The sequence below is a fragment of the Mugil cephalus genome, chromosome 1, assembly GCF_022458985.1.
Source record: "Mugil cephalus isolate CIBA_MC_2020 chromosome 1, CIBA_Mcephalus_1.1, whole genome shotgun sequence".
NCBI lineage: Eukaryota > Metazoa > Chordata > Actinopteri > Mugiliformes > Mugilidae > Mugil > Mugil cephalus.
The window spans coordinates 3,305,317-3,322,843 of NC_061770.1; the positions used below are offsets into that span (position 1 = coordinate 3,305,317).

Sequence of the window (17,527 nt, forward strand, 5' to 3'; positions counted from 1 at the left end):
TCTTGCCAAAGAGTCAACCAGCAGTAAAATGCATCTTTTGAGCCATTTAAGTGGAAATCACCATCTGTCGCTCCTCTGACAGCAGACTGCAAGTGTTTATGGAACATAGCTTTAAATGAAACCACAAGCAGAAAATAATTCAACAGTCATGGGAGATACGCAACTCTGGCTTTGTTTCCTAGAGATGAAGGGGTTTTCTTTATATGGGAACATTTCTTCATACAGCATAGTGAAATGGGACTGCTGCCAGATTCAGTCCTGCGTCTGTATGTATCCAGATGAGAGCTCAGTAAAGGGCACAAGAGTGAGTACATTTAAAGGTCATGCATTAATAGTTACACTTCCTCCGACGTTCCGTAATCAACTATGCCACTCACTGAGTGAAGTCATAGTCAAGGGTGACACAATGTGAAAATATGTTGCGGGTGACACTTTCATTACTGGTTGTCCGTGGCCCCGGTTACACAAAAGGAGAACCCATTTCAGTACATGATGCATATCAAGAACGTCAACATGCTTCTTCCACAACACAAGTTCGCCATAGCCTAACAGCTCGGGAGTGTCACCAATTATTGTTCCAAGGATGTGATTTGTGTCTGACAGTCCCTCAGAAGCATGACATTTGTAAGTGAGAGGATGAGACTAAGTATTTCCTCTCAACATGCCCCGCACTTCCATTCTTTTAATCCGTCTTTCTGCTTCACGTCCATCTCTCTGAGGCAGTGACCTGCGAGTAGTCACTTGCTCCTTGTATCAGTGTATTAGTCAGTGTATATCAGCTGTCACACTCCCTAGACATATTGTTTCCCGGTGAAGGGACAAAGCGGCGTGGGCCAGCAGCGCCTTCACCCCTAATTTCACTTGGACCAGCCCTCCCACAATAGCAATGAGCTAGCGCTTGTCAGCAGAAGAAGGCAGACAACGATGAGCTCGCATTAAGTAGCTGTGTTGCACGGCTCAGTAGATGAGCAGCACCAAGCTAGCGGTGGTTAAGGAGAGGCAGCGATCCGCAACCATGAGTGGGGCGGAGATGTCTAAGATGAAGTTACGGCAGGACTAAATTGGTGCTGACAGAATACAATTAGGAGAGCCGTCGCTGCCTCACATCAGTTGTCAGTGACCCAAGCATTCTCACAGGGAGTAGATCATGTCCCGTGGAAGGCGCCCACTTACACTTTTGAGTGGATAACTAAACGTATGAAGCACCTTGATGGATATAATTTTTTTTGATCTTCTCAAATACATCAGGATGCAAAGGAACTAAGAGGAGGAGTGATTAAAAAGATTTAAGTATAAGACTCCTTCATTCAACCACTTAATTACAGGGTAGGTTTACACAAGATGCCAAAAAATAAAATAAAATAAAATTGTGCTTTCACTACTTTTTTATAGACATATTTTAAGTATGAAATTCATTTCTTGACCTTGATGCGGGCACAGGTTTATATGTCCCGTAATAACCCTCATTCTTGTTCCAGAAAGGTCCCTGATATTGACTTTCTGTTTTTGCTCACCGACTCACTGGGCTAGAAGTAAGCCTTAAACGGTCACAGATAAGGACTAAAATCTGAAGTTATACTCCCTCCCAAAGACTTGTGTTGGAGGAGTAAATGGTGAAAACAAGTAAAATATCTTGAGATGTGAACAAATAAAAAAATAAATTACAGTGTGTCCTTTCTCCCCTGGAAACCTTGGGGAATGTTATCTCGAAGAATCTTAAATCTTAGATACTCTCATATCAGATTGATACCATGTTTCATGTCCCAATTCCATAAAGCATGTAAATAGGTAATTAAAGTAATAACCTGGTAATCGACAGAGGCTACCTTAATATTTTGCTGTGTTGTAATTACTGAGTACAGCAATGAGCAACTAATTACAACTCTCAAATTTGTCACGCTGTCTCTTCCACGGGTGTTTGAGGTTTCTTCCTCAGAGGACAGCAGAGTGGTGTGGAAAGGTGTCCGTAGTGGACAGAGCTCCCTCACCTGGATGAGAACACACAGACGGGTGTGATGGGAAATAGAATGGAGCCCTTGGTGAGAGGGATAAAACAGATGGAGAACAGCAGGAAATGCAGAGCAGGAAGGAGAAAGGAAGAGGCAGGAAGTGGATGTGGCACATCTGACTCTCAAGAAAAGATGTGTCGACCGTCGACCCCAGACAGCCTCTGAGAACAGCATATCAGACAAATTCCCTGTTCCTCTCCTCTCCCATGCCTCCCTCATTTAAACTGTTATCTCCATCCCTCTGACTGCTGTTAAAGAGCATGAAAAAAAAAATCTGCTCAAAGGCTCTGAGAAAGAGAGGGAATATGCGACAAGACAGAAAGAGCGACCCAATCGCAAGCAAAATCAAAAATGCCAAAGAGGACAAATGACGACACTGCATGATTTTCTTTTTTTTCCTCCATAACCAACGGCAACAAGGGCAATGTTTTGTAAAAAGGAGGCCATCCTTGTGCTTTGTCTTAGACCGAGAAGCACACCGGCTTATAACACAGCAAGGATGAAACATGCAGGCAGTCTCAGAGCACCAGGCGATTGCCTCTGTATTGCAACGGTAACGTTTTGAGAGAAAAGGTAATTCAACAAAATTGTTTCACTCTTTTCACCCACCTTGGCCCCCTCAGAATACATCAAGAGACATAATTCTATTTAATCAGACGAAAGAGCAGTAAGGCAGGTTGGCACTTCACTGCCATACAAGCACAGCCCCGTAGCAGAGGCTGCTCCCTCAAGCTGCACTACACAGCACCATCTAGTGACAGCGTGCCTGCAGTCCAAGGCACAGACAGCAGCGTGGGGAATGGCAGAAAACAGGTTTAGTGCTCTTTTGTATGGGATTCAATGAGGGTATCAAGGTACGGAACTCATGGATGAATCCACACACAAAATAAGTGCCTTGGGCCTTTGTTTACACCCGCTGTCCCTGGACTGCACCAGATATTTAATACTACCGAATCCTGGTGGTTATTCTTCTTACGTTATGATGTTATATTGTATGTTTGTTTTTATCATATAGTTTGTATTTAACCATTTGTATTATATAAGACTGGTGTCTTTGAGGGTTTATGTATATTACATGTTGTTATATTACGTTTCATAACTTGCACTGCTCTTTAGGTGTGTGAACCTTTTACTTGGTGTGTGCTCTTCAACTTAAACCAATCACAATTTCTTCTGGAATTGTATTCTTACTTTTCAGTTCACTTCCAAATTTCAACACTTTTGAGTGTTTCTGTTCCAGTTTAGTAATTTGGTAATAATTCTGAGGACATACATCTTTGAGGAAATGCACACATAAAGACCAATAGTGTTATTTTCTCTTATCCTAAATGTTGTCATGGGTCAGAAGTCACAAGTATACTGACACTGCTATTACTCCATATGTTAATGTTTATTTCTGACTGATTTGGATCCAAATATACAGCAAGATGAAAGATAAATGTCTGTGGGGCAGACATTTATCTTTAAACTGCTCTCACTTAAAGTCTCATTCACTCAAAGTGTACAGACAGTCTGGGTAACAAAGAAAAAAACAAACAAAAAAATAAAATAAAACCACTTGATTTATTTTTTTTATTTTTTATTTTTTTCAGGTTTAACCACCAGAGTTTTACAAGAGCTCGAAAGGCCTTAGAAGATGTTCTGGCATCAATCAGAAGTGAACCTTCACATTTGTTGTTCCCAAGTGGTGTCAGGCAGTATGAAGTCTTGTTGACAGTGTGTAGCTGCCTGCCCTGGAGGCACACTTTAGCTCAATACAGCTGTAGCACCTCAAAAGCATCACATCTCCGACAGTCATGCCGGCACACGTATACTGTCCCTTCACACTCTCCTTTGGTAGCCAAAGATACAGAGCACGAAGCAGCTGATAGTACGGACACTTTTTGGCGAGATATGGTGGGTGGCTAGGTGAGATTTCCACAGGAGGCAACCAGTATCAAATCCTCATTAGTCAACACCAAAGATAGATCAGCCTCTGGATTAACACTCATAAATACCATATGCACACATCAGCACACACGCTATCTACTCCCACATACCCAGAAATTACCCTCCACCTGCTAAATATCTCTCACCTCATCAAACATTCAAATGTTCATGCCAGAGAAGAGGAAGGTGGTGAAAGTGTGTGGGGGGCATCTTGTTTTTTTGTTTGTTTTTTGTAACACTCTGTTCTGGAGTACTCACTCTGTTCTGGGTTGATGCAGGTGACAGCTTGATGGTTTTATCAGGACTATTAGGTATGTTCAAAACCACTGATTGCACAAGAAAAACATTTCAATAAAGCCATTAGGCCTGCCTGTTTATGAATATATCATGCCAAGTATACTTCCTGCCTCAGCTTTCCCAAACATCACAACCAGCTTCTTATTTCCATGATCAAAAGTGAGCCCTTTTGACAGCACTACATCCATATACAGTGGTAAACACATAACGCCGTTTTTAAATGAATGTTTTGAATATTAAGGGAATACAAAATCCAAACCTACATGGCCCTGTGTGAAAAGGTGTTTGCCCCCTAAAGCTAACAACTGGTCGGGACATCGTTTGCAGCAACAACTGCAACCAAGTGTTTGTGAAAACTTACAATGATTTTTTTAATTTTGGGGCAGTCATCTTTACAGAATTGTTGTTTTTGTAATTCAGCCACATTGGAGAATTTTCCAGCATGAACCTCCTTTTTAGGTCATGCCACAGCATCTCAATAGGATTCAGGTTATGACTTTGACTAGACCTCTCCAAAGTCTTCATGTAGTTTTTCTTCAGCCATTCAGAGGTGGACCTGCTGCTGTGTTTTGGATCATTGTCCTGCTGCTGAACCCAAGTTCTCTTCAGCTGGAGGTCACCAACAGATGCTTGGACATTCTTTGCAGACAGAATTCATGGTTCCATTTATCAAAGCAAGTCTTCCAGGGCCTGAAGCAGCAAAACAGCCCCACAACATCACACTACCAGCAGATTTTACTGTTGGGATGATGTTTCTGAAATGTGGTGTTACTTTTACAGATTTTACAGAACAGGTGGGGTAGTAATCAGGCCTGGGTGTGGCTACAGAAATTGGACTCAGGTGTGATACACTGCAGTTATGTTTTAACAGGAGGGGCGGGGTGAAACTTTTTGGTCTGACAAACATGCAAAAAAAATAAGAAATCAGGAAGGGGGGCAACACTTTTTCATCCTTCTATATGTGGAGTTTCATGCAATGCAATGCAATATACCACTATGTACTGTGTATCAACAAGTCTGAGTAATAACTTCTCCGTGGTGGGGGGGGGGGGCACAGTGTCCATTTACGTCAGACTGATTGCCTGTCAAGTGCTTGGAGAAAATGGGTGAATTAATACAGAAATGCAAATGCAGTTCTCATGACTGGGTAGCTGGTTGTTTTTCTGCTGCTTTTAATTGGTGATCTGGTGACCCCTGCTTGTGTAAGGGACAACACACAGTAACACAGTAAGCCCAGCCATGGCACGCATTAAGCGTTGATGGCTCACCCACGCACATAATTACCATGGCCTTTCTCTGTTTTCTCATGCCATGAATGGTTGGATCTGGAATTGACTTCCCTGGGGACATGTTGACTACGCGGGCCTGTAAGAGGATCCTGCTACGGGTATATGTAAATCATATGAACAGAGGTAAGGCATGATGGGACTATAGAGTGGAATTCAATTTCAAGATAGCATTCTGTGGATTATAACGATGCAGAACATTTCAACAATTTGCAACAATGCACAAAATACAAACTAAAATCTCTATGAATCTTCTTTTGTTATAGCCTACTTAAAAAATATTTTTGATACATGACTAAAATGAATAAAAGTCAGTATTTATAGCTATGCCTCAATAATGAAAGTACTTACATATTTGCATTACTACAAACTGTGTTTTTTGTTGCCACCTTTCTGGGAAAAAATGCCATATGATGTTACTGCTAAAGGAATCTATACATTGATATCTATAAATAGATATCTAAATATTGTATGAATGCATAATGGTAAGTCATCATCAGATGATAGCTGATGAGCTCAGAAAAAAAAAAACAATATTCCAGGGAGTACTGTAACAAGAAGGAGCAGCTACAGTCAGTGCGTTTACATGCAGAGCTTAATCGAGCTATGCTCAAAATTCCACTTTCTGACTACAGTCCTTGTCCCATTTTACATGCAGCGCAAGAAAATCGAATAGCTGTTCTCCTCTTCCACACTAGGTGGTGATATGTGTCTTTTCAGCGGGATAATACCACGTTAATACGGCCTGATTTCCGGTTGACATGATATAATAAACATAATTCCGTTTTTTCATGTGCATGTAAACGCAATGAGTGATCTGTTAGATGAAGAGCTGCAGGTGACAGGCTACACACCTCCACCTTCTCAGAGAAGTAACCAACTCCTTTCAGTGTGTCCTGCTGTTCACAGACTCGTGTGTGACACAAATAATCTAACCACAGTTTTTCACAGGATACTGGAAAAGGCCAATAATTGAAATAATAATCTTTATTAAAACTATTATGATATATATATATATTAAAAACTATAATATAGTTTATTTTGCTGCTCATGATTCTGTGACCTGTAGCATCAAACTGTTCCCAATAGTAACTACATGAGTCACCAAATCAATCGGAACTGAAACGTCTGAGGAATCTAAAACATGCTTGTCAAAGTCACTAATCAATGTGATGAGCTGGTTGAATGACAGGTGGCCCAAGACACCAATTACATACTGTTCACAGTCAACTTTGGTAGACAGTTCGAAGAGAGGAGTATAAATTCTAGACATAAGCCCAGAGAAGTGGCTTTGAACATCAGCTCTTTTTGAGAACAGACTTACTGTAAATGTGTTTGTATCAAAAATCAAGAACATATCTGCTCAGATATTTCCATTTATGCTTTATGGCTGAATGTGTTGGCACGGCATTAAACACAAATCCATTTCAGAAGCTTGGCATTGTTTTTAGATGAACACAACATGGATTTTGCTCTCAGGTATTACACTGGCACTTGTATAAATAAATCTGAGAAAAACTAATGAGCCGACAAAATATTTATGTGGGACTTTTTTTTCAAATACCACCACCTGAGAGCGTTTTTAACACATTGATTATTGACATTAAAATGCAGTAGGAGCGGGACAAAAAAAGTATAACACAACAGTTCAAAACATCAACTCAAACTTTTCAATTGCCTTGGAAAACTGCCCTTTTACAAGCTACATTTCAATTTACAACATTTTCTAAGGCACAAGGCGCCACAGGATGTGAAGTTGATGAAGACACCATTTTGAAGTGTGCCGTTTGAGTTTACTGCCAATTGGCCCTTTACTTCTTATTTGAACTACAAAAACCTTACGTATGCCAAGTGGTGTGGCTAGACTGGCAACAGCCTCCACCACCGATGAAACTCACGGGTAATGGTTCCCTATGGAGCTTTTGAACTTTAGTAGATCTATGGAGCTGTTTTTCAAGGGTGGCTGTTATGCTTATTTGGTGCATGCAAATAATGTGACCATCCTGGCAATGGTTTCACTGACCAACAGTTGACAATAAAAAGATATGCTGTAATGCCCAAGATAGAGCATGAAGATGAGCGGTAAATAGTAAACAAAGAATGAAATAATGCAAGACTTTCAGACTTAAAAATGGAGTTAAAACTACATCCAGTCTGTTATGTGATGTGAACATAACAGACATAAAATTACACAGGTAATATTAAGCCCTTTCCAGCCTGGAGGTCCCTGTACTGGGACCAGGTTATAACCAGTATCATTTTTCAAAGATTGCTGAGCTAGTACTCCTGTGACTAAAATTGATGGAGCATTTGTTGTGATTCACCACTGCTGAAAGTGTTGGAGTTGCAATTGAGAATTATAAGAGTAGATTGAGTAACACCAGTGTTTACTGACAGGTTGTTCTTTTGGGCCTTTCAGTTTCTTTTATTGGTTAAATTTATGAATTTACGCTTTGTTTTTTTTTGTTTTTTTTTAAAAAAAGGTTTCCCATAATACAAAAGACCTTAAACTCTGTATCTTTATAATTAAAGATGACTGACCAGTAATTAACCTCCACATCAGGTTCACTTATAACTCTATACTTCTTTCAGTCCTACTTTATTTACAGTAAGTTTTATTTAAGTTTACATAAGTTCCTCTGGGAAGCCATGGCAAGCGAGGATAAGGATAAGGAGGAAAAGGTGGCAGAAAAAGAAGCAGAACAAAGAGGGTGATGTGTACTGTGAAGGTTTCCCTCCATATATTGCTGTGAAGATCGTTTCGGAGTGAGATCCTAAACGCTCAGTTTCATTTCTTAGATGAACAAAAAGCAAACTTTGGGACTGAATGCACATACAGTGTTCACTACATGTGTGTGTGTGTCCCTCTTACCATAGTCTCCCGTCCTATTGGAGCAGAGAAGACATACTCTAGCTGGAAGATGATCGCCAAGGCCTGATGATTGGTCAGCCTGAGCTCCAGACTGCTGCGAAGACCCAGCGTCTGAGGAAGGGGTGATGTTGCCGACCTGAGGAGAGAGCAAAGAGACACACACAGTGAAGGCTGTGGTGCTATTACTTCAAAAATTACAATACTCAGTCTTATTGTTTCTTTGAAACAAGATGTATTTTCTATTAGAGGGAAAAGAAGTTTTGGAGGATTTGCAGTTGCTTGCTAAATATTTTCTGGCAAGCACTGGCCTCCTGTGTGAGGAACGGAAGAGCACTCTTGGTATTCGTCATTCACAGTTTGCATACACCACAGACGGGAGCATACTGCGGAGCGCTAGCATGTCACGAGGTGGGGCCGAGCGCTTTTTCTTTTTTTGCTTCACGGACTCTCGGGAGTCCATTTTTTTCTCACTTTATCTCCTGTCTGTAACCACGAGGCATAACGCAAGCAAGGCAGACTGGCAGCTTTTTCTGGCAGCAATGACAAAGTCAAACATCATAATTACTGCTTGCTGCTGTTTTCATTTTAAGACTTCTACAACAAGAAGAGGAAAGTGCAACACATTTTATGTTTGTTAATAAAGTAAGGCACAAATGGAGCACAGGCTGCTGGTTAGCTTGTTAATGTGTAGACTATAGGTTTGCATGCTTGTGTACATCTTCTCATTGCAGTGAGACACTCATATAATCACCCACATAATCATCACATCATCTACTGTCTGATTTAAAGTAGCAAACACAATACATCTTGATTTAGACACCCAGTACAAAAGAGGATCACCTCTCACCATATGTGTGTCATCTATGGAGCACATTGCTGGCTATATTTTAAACCTTTATTCCTTTGCATCATTTATTTGTGAAACAGCACAAAATATCCCACCTAATCACTTTGACATGCACAGCTTAAATAAAGTGCCCCCACCACCGGCAGAAATGTTTGGCAGAACGTCATAAAACTCATTCAGAGTCTGAAGTGGCTCCTGTCCACTGACATTTTGAGTGTGCACACCTCTGTACTTTCAACCAATTAGGTATGTTGCAGACAGTGCTGTCAGCACAAACACATTTCTTCACGCCCCAACAGTGGATATCATTAAGGCGCGGTTCATTTAGAGTCCAGAAAAGAATCCAAATTATGAATATCAAAGCTGGAAATATCACCTGTATCAGCTGTAGCGGCTCAGTCTCATTATAATTCCTTCACTTCTGCGTCACTCGCAGTGTCACTGTAAAACTGAACTAAAACCGAATGAAAAATGGAGCTTGCATGGCAATTGTTCATGATATTTTCTATAGCTGTTTTTCAGGCATGATATCGGTGAAGAGAAAGGAACAAAATGCTCCTGCACACTGTCACTGAAATAGACCTAATGAACCTAAATCCGTTCTGCTCATAGGCTCACTGAGGCCCACACGCAGCCCGTTAATTGAAACTGCTGAGTGTTGTTTACTTGAACTGGTCAGAGGTTTGTTGGCTCAAACAAACTTGCATTCATATAAGGGACCTCTTTAAAAGGGTTGTGTTGGTGACAGCTGTGTCTACTAAAAAAAGAGACACATATGGTTTTTGAGTTTTCATTTGGATTTTTAAAGCAATTTCAGGAGATGCAGGAACTGAAACTGTAGCTACTTCAAACTAAATAATGGAGTGTGTCTGCACAATGTATTCATGATCCTTGGAACTAAAGTAAGATTTAGGATGGCGTTTTGATAGGGTTAGTTGATTGTGCAGGGATGAAATTCTCAATCATCACATCAACTGGAGTTCAGTTTAAAGTTGCAGCACCTTTCCGGCTTTGTTCCAGACACCAATGACCTTAGATTAACATATGCACCTTCACAAGGTTAGCATAGAGACTGGTGATGTCTCAATAAAATCCAGGGGCAAAGGCAGCATGTCTCCTTGATTGGTTATGGGGGACCAGCTCACGCTGGAACATACAGCAAGGTTGTTTTATGAGGGTGGAAGCATATATGGTATGGCGCCATGTGTAAATCATGAGGCCAGGGTTGCGTTAGGACATGGAAGGTCTTATTGGGAATAGGGCATTTGTTCTTTGGGCAAGGTCAATGGACAATTTATGGAGTCACATATAAAATATAAACAAGATATATAGTGCTACAAACTAAAATTAAAAATCAAACAGCTAATTCTACTGTCTGCTACATAGCAAGTTTAAGTTATTTTTTATTAATTTACCCAAACATGAAATGAGTATTTCCTTCTACACAACTTGCATGACTCAAAAGAAACAATATTAGAAAATATCATGAAACTATCATGAAATATAGAGGGCAGAGTGGAAACCATACTGAGTATATTCAATTCAAGAGAAGTAGAAAAGTTGAACTGCAAGGAAGAAAATACTGAGAGTCAGCATGTTAGACTGTTTCCCAGACATCTTCCAGCCAATGAGACTTTTAACCAACCTTTTACTCTAAATACATAGTCCGTTTTTGCTGATTTTACAAGATAAATGTTCAATCACTGGTGCCTGGACAGACTGATGAAATACCATAAGAATAAGTACCCCTAAAAAAAGCTCTTTGGATTTCGTCTGATAACAGTGTCTCCATAGAAACTCCACAGTAGACACATACAGTGCATGGGTTTCCTCTACTCACCTGTCCTTGACCAGGGTGTTTTGTTTGGAGGTGCTGTCTGCTCGTCCCCTGACCCCTGAGGCCAGGGGTTCTAGTACCACCACTTGGGGCTTGTCGAGAAAACACCAGCCATTGTGGACGCCGACGTGAAGCCTCCTTTCCTGGATGACAACTGACCTTAGTGTGCCCTCTGGTCCTGGCTGTTTCTGAGAATCAATGAGAAGAGGAGTTACCACAAATGGTATCATGATAATGAACAAAACGTTCTCTTTTTACGACACTATGCTCAAAAATATTTTGCTGTTAGTATTTGGGTAATTGTTTGACCATGATAATGCTCCTGTGCCCAGTGCCATGCCCGTAAATGCTTTACCCAGTTTGGTGTGAATGAACGTGACTGGCTTGTTTGAAGCTGACCTCTCAACCTCTTCAGACACATGGAGGCTACTGAGTTAAGCTCGGCTCACAAGCCCAGCTACATCAGCTGTCAGTTAATCTATAAACCAGCGGACAGCTCAGCCAAGCCATCTATTGGCAGATTTAATTCAGTGCACCTTAATCAAAGCTGCTTTAGCTTCCCTTCCCTTGTCATTTGCGCTGCAAGATGCTATACGACCAAACTCAATCACAGCTCCTCCACCTTTTCTGCAATGTAATGCAGTAATTATCAAAAAAAAATGATCTGCTGTTGATGTTGGCTGTGTTCTGTATCCAAGGGTCCCTGCTTAACCACATGGAAAGATATTTTCTGGAGGTCTCAGAAAACAGCCACACCAACAAAAATAATTTACTTCAAATATGAATGATGTTCCTCTGACTAAATGTCAGTTGTGGGTTCGGGGGGGATAACAATTGGTGTCAAGAGAGATGACTGGAAATGCAAGTCAATCTCGTCCACCAGCAAAGTTTCATTGGTTTTGGTAATAAAATACTGGGTTTTGTATCTGCAATGTATCTACATATATCTACATGTATAGATGATTTGTAAACCTGGTCCTCAGTTGTGCTAACCCTAACCCTAACCCTAACCTGTATTGCCTTTACCATATATTTACTTGACCATATTTCTGTTTCACTTAAAAGTGGTTTAGATAATCTGGATGTTGGCTTGAACAGAAATGTGTCAGTAATAACTCTCCAGAGTGCTCTGTGGTTATAGATGATAGCAATAATAAATTAAATTATGAAAGTAATGTCCAAATTGAAATAAACTGGAAGAATAAATTGGCACTGTGTGTCAGATTTTGTTTGCCTGTTTTCTTTTTTAAAAGATACTGTAGGTGCTAATTTATTTAATAAATGTTTAAATAACGAGCCATTGTGTCAGCATGCGCAGGTGGAGTGTGTACTGCCACCACGTACCTGCTGCTGCTAACACAGAGCTGACTGACAAGCATTCAGGGACTGAATGGAAACTCTCTAACCCTAAAACACAAAGCCACGCTCAGCTTGCCTCTCGTCCCACTCCTTCCCATTTGTTTCATTTCAATCTCTTCCCGCTCTCCATCATCTCCTACTCCCACTCGCCCTTTCTTTCCCTCTCTTTTCGCCGTCATTCTCTCCTTCTGTCCCCCTCGCTGCTTAAAACCTTCTCCATATCCACCCACACCTTCTCAATCAAATTAGCATATCAATTCGGCTTTGGTTTTTTTCTCTTTTAAAGCAGCAACAGCAGGAGCAGGAGTAGCAGCCCAGCCTGGCTGGAAACTGTACAGCCCACATGCATCACTGCTCGCTGCTGTTCTCCTCATGTTACATCTCTGCACTGACTGACTCTATCCTTGTCTCTGTCTGCTTGTTTATTACCTACCCTCCTCTCATCATTGCCGCTTATTCTCTCACTTAGGAACCACCGCTAATATGTGCTCAGTGGTGTAATGTATTTTTCTCTTGGTGATGTGGATGGAAGATTGTAGGTCTTGTCCAAACCATGAGTGGCTTCTTCCTTTCATCCTATCCTCAAGTGCTCTACATTATGGCGATATCTATGTTGGTCACACATTAATAGAAGAAAATATAAATCTTAGCTCATATGCCTTCGTAATAAGTGTCCAGAAGGCCAATCTATAAGGCCTCCATGGTGTGCTTTGTGGAAGTTTTAGTTTCTGTTTTAAGACACGGTGACTCACTAATGCAATCCTCTATGTATAGTGTGCTTTGGATCGTGTCGGCTCTCATTTGGCTTTGGGGGCCTTACATAACTGTTTTTCAGCTGGAGCACATAGGCTAAAGCTCCAATCAATTAACGTTCAGCGTCTCAGTGCCAAGACTGACATGTACCCGCACAGAGGAGTCTGCGTCACACACACACACACACATACACACACACACAACTCACACTCACTCAAACTGCGTGTGCAAACTAAATAATTAGCAAACGGATGAAAAACAAACACACATTAAATCCCAGTGTGTGAGGTGTGCCATTACAAGTGATAAGGGGAAACAAAGTAAACTACATATTTTCTTAAAAGTTACTGTGATGGCATAAACACAAACCTAGCCTTCAACATACACTTATATACTTACATATTCAGAATATCTCACTGCCTTGTTGGATTTAAGTCTCTTATGTGGTATATAGGTAGTTCCCTTGCAAATGAGACCTTAACTATGATGAGAGTTCCTTGTGGAGACTTTCATATTTTTACAATGAACCAGTCAGCAGCTGCTTTACCATTGTTTTCCCTTGTTATTTTTTGCTTTTTTTTTTCATCATACCTCTTCAAGAAAAAAAAGTCCAGTCCTAACTTATGAGACTTTGAATTAAAAACAAAATACAAAGTCTCATAAAAAGTCTGCAAACAGACTTACAAAAAGCTGCACAACTGAATTAAGCTCACAAGATGAAATCAGCTCCTCAAAACTGAAATCTGGAACGAGGTGAAAAAGCTATAAATAAGATTACCATTATTGTGGATTTCATTAGTATATTTCCCAATACTAGAGAACATCTTGTGTCATGTTAACAAAGCCTTTCCACTGGGGCTAGTTTCCTTAAAATCAGCGAGTACAAGAGAAGATGACACAGGAATGGCTGTGCCTTTTGTTGGACGGAGTGGATGAAGTGAGAAAATGAAAGAAAGACAGTGAATTTTGTTCATAACAGAACAACTGTTAAAGCATCCTGCTCCCTCCATTTCCCGCCTCACTCGCCTCCTCTGAATTTCTCTTTCATTTATTTCATTGCTCTCCTTTCCCACTCCGTCAGTTTCTCTCTCTCTACCTATCTTACTCGATATCCTCTTTCTTCTCCCTCTTGCCTCCGTCTGCTGCCGTCACAGATTTCTTCCTCCCTCGCCTGAAATATGAATATTTTAGAGCTAAGAAGCTTAAAGGGAACAATGAAATGGCCCCCAAGTTAAATTATCCTTCATTTCCAGAGTCACAGTAGAGGGACTTTTCTGAGTGATGAGCAGCACACCGATGCCACGTGGGTGTGTCTTTCTCTTTTTCACACTCACATATAAGCTTGTTCTACTTTTGCATCATATTTGTTATATTCCCCTACAGTGTGCTCCTACAAATTCTCAACCAGACAGGGGCGCTGTAACCAATCAGCATGGCCCCTTCAGCTATCATAGCAACTCGCGTATTAGAAAAGTTTCTTTATGCTAACATGCCTAAATGTTCATATAATTAAAAGAAAATAAGTGGGAGGTAGAACAAGACTCATTGCATACTTTTGGAGGCAGTTTCTTTTAGGGTTGTATTAACAAAGAAAACAAAAGCAGATTTTTTTTTTTCCTGTCTTCTAATTAGACGAGTCACCCTAGCGTGGGCATTGTAAACGGGAAACTAAACATTCTGCTGAACCATCCATTTTCTGCTGGGAGAAAAACAGAAGTGGTACAAAATGTATTGACACCAGCGAATCACAGCGAATGGCTGTTAGTCTGCAGTGCATCAAGAGAAGCCAAAAGTGACTCTGTACCAATACGGCCTTGAGGGCTCAACAGAGATATTTTCTGAAACTGCAAAACCCACATTTCTAATGTGTCTGCAGTCTTGAGGAAAAGTGGCCATGCTGCTTTGTAATCTGTATTCGGGATACGTTAGAATGCCAAGATACACTATACTGCCAAAAGTGTTCACTCACCCATCCAAATAACTGAATTCAGATCTTCCAATCACTGCTATGGCCACAGGTGTATAAAATCAAGCACCTAGGCATGCAGGCTAAGAATGGGTCGCTCTCAGCGGTTCAGTGAATTCCAACGTGGTACTGTGAAAGGATGCACTTGAAAGTGGATCTGGATGTCGGCTTGAACAGAAATGCATCAGTAATGACTGTCCTGAGTGCCCTGTGGTTATAGATGATAGAAATAATAAATAAAATTATGAGTAAAGTCCAAAGTCCAAATTGAAATAAACTGGAAGAAGAATAAAATCAGTGTCAGATTTTTATTTTATTTTTTTTGCCAAATTTCTTTTTTTTAAAGATACTGTAGGTGCTAATTTATTTAATAAATATTTAAATAACGAGTCATTGTGTCACCCGTGCAACAAGTCCAGTTGTGAAATTTCCTCACTACTAAATATTCCACAGTCAACTGTCAGTGGTTTTATAACAAAGTCAGCCATGAACTGTCAGACCATGTAAAATGAGCAGGGTCAGCTGATGCTAAGGTGCATAGTGCACAGAGGTCATCGACTTTAGCAGAGTCAGTGGCAACAGACCTTCAAACTAATGTGTCCTTCAGATTATCTTAAGAACGGTGCACACAGAGCTTCATGGAATGGGTTTCCATGGCCCAGCAGCTACATCGAAACGAAACATCACCAAGTGGAATACAAAGTGTCAGATGCAGTGGTGTAAAGCACCGCTACTGGACTCTAGAGGAGTGGAGACGTTCTTTGGAGTGATGAATCACATGTCTCCATCTGGTAATCTGATGGACCAATCTGGGTTTGGTTGTTGCCAGAAGAACAGTACTTGTCTGACTGCATTATGCCAAGTGTGAAGTTTGGTGGAGGGGCAATTATGGTGTTGGATTATTTTTTTAGGAGATGGGCTTGGCCCCTTAGATCCAGCAAAAGGGACTCTGACTGCTTCAGTATACCAAGTGAGTTTGGACAATTCCACACTCTCATCTTTGTGGGAAGAGTTTGGGGATGACTTCCTTCCTGTTCCAACATGATACCGTACAAAGCGAGGTCCATAAAGACATGGATGAGTGAGTTTGGTGTGGAAGTACTTGACTGACCTGACTTCAACCCAACAGATGAATTAGAGCGAAGACTGTGAGCCGGGCCTTCTCGTCAGTGTCTGACTTTACAAATGTGCTTCAGGAAGAATGGTCAAAAACAAGCTGCAAAGGGTGGGCCAATGTCATATTAAACCCTATGGATTAAGAATGGGATGCCACTTAAGTTCATATGTGTGTGAAAGCAGGTGACCCAATACTTTTGGCAATATAGTGTAACTCTGGCAGAAAACACATCTTGTCTTGGATAAATCCCTACAGAAAACACAGTCAACTCTGTGGATTGTCTAGCATAATGATTGTTGACAAGAGCTTGGACAGTCTTATTTTTTGTCTTCCTTTCTTCATCTATATTTCAGACCACAATAAAAAGACAAAAACCACTGCAGGCGAGAAGTGGGGAAGTGGTTTCTTCACTTGAATATTAACATCTGGAAATGACATTTCCATTGTCATATTAACAACAAAGATTCTCTTAGATTCAATTTACTGGTCCAGCTCCTGGGTGAGGCAGTGGGAGGCAGAGGGGTGCGGATGAAATATTAGTAAGCAAAACTGATTTAGTTGGGAATACTGTTATTTGGAAATGGAACTGCTGAGAAAGAAAGTCATTTGAAGCAAATATGGAAATAACAGCAGTTGGAAGAGAATTGGAAAGTAGGCGGCAGCTGACTTATTGTGCGACTTTGAGAAAAATTAGTGTAGATTTTCAGAGAAGGATAAATTAGCTTCTGGAAGTTATTTCTTTGTGCTCAAAAGATGGAAGATGAAGAGAAAGAACAAGCTCTCTTTAATGGCCACAAGTGGGATATATGAAGCTCAAGGAATCGATACAGGTCCTGACCCAGTAATCACTGTAGAGGGACTTTATTATGGCTCGTAACACAATACTGAACTCTGTCACCTGCTACCATTATTGTATTAATGGATATCATTCACAACCAATGCCAAACAGCAGCTTCACACATGGGGGCTCTGAACAGAAGGTCAAACAAACCAAGCAAAGTAAAGATGTTACCTTTGATCGCTGGAAATTGTAACGGCCATTTCTTCCTTTATTATGGAACATATTTTAACTGATTAAAAAAACACATTAAAAAGATTAGTCCATAATGCAAAGAAATATTAGTAGAGATCATTGACAATTTTTAAGGAATAGCATCTCACTCGCCACCATTGTGTTAACAGAGGGGTATGGTGATGTGTTAATAGTCATATGAGGCCAACAGCACACATTTTCGGATGTTCACTCCTGGAAGCC

At 40.7% G+C, this 17,527-nt stretch overlaps 1 protein-coding gene across 2 annotated transcripts in view; it reads right to left on the reverse strand.

Moving 5' to 3' along the window:
• LOC125022730 (nephrocystin-4-like) overlaps positions 1 to 17,527 on the reverse strand; it is a 159,667-nt gene that overhangs the window by 90,956 nt on the left and 51,184 nt on the right. For both annotated transcript variants that reach the window (XM_047610754.1, XM_047610012.1), the window contains exons 7-8: positions 11,081 to 11,265; positions 8,394 to 8,529 (exon numbers count right to left, since the gene is read on the reverse strand). In XM_047610754.1, the coding sequence (XP_047466710.1) occupies positions 8,394 to 8,529; positions 11,081 to 11,265 (321 nt within the window). The remainder of the gene's footprint in view (positions 1 to 8,393; positions 8,530 to 11,080; positions 11,266 to 17,527) is intronic.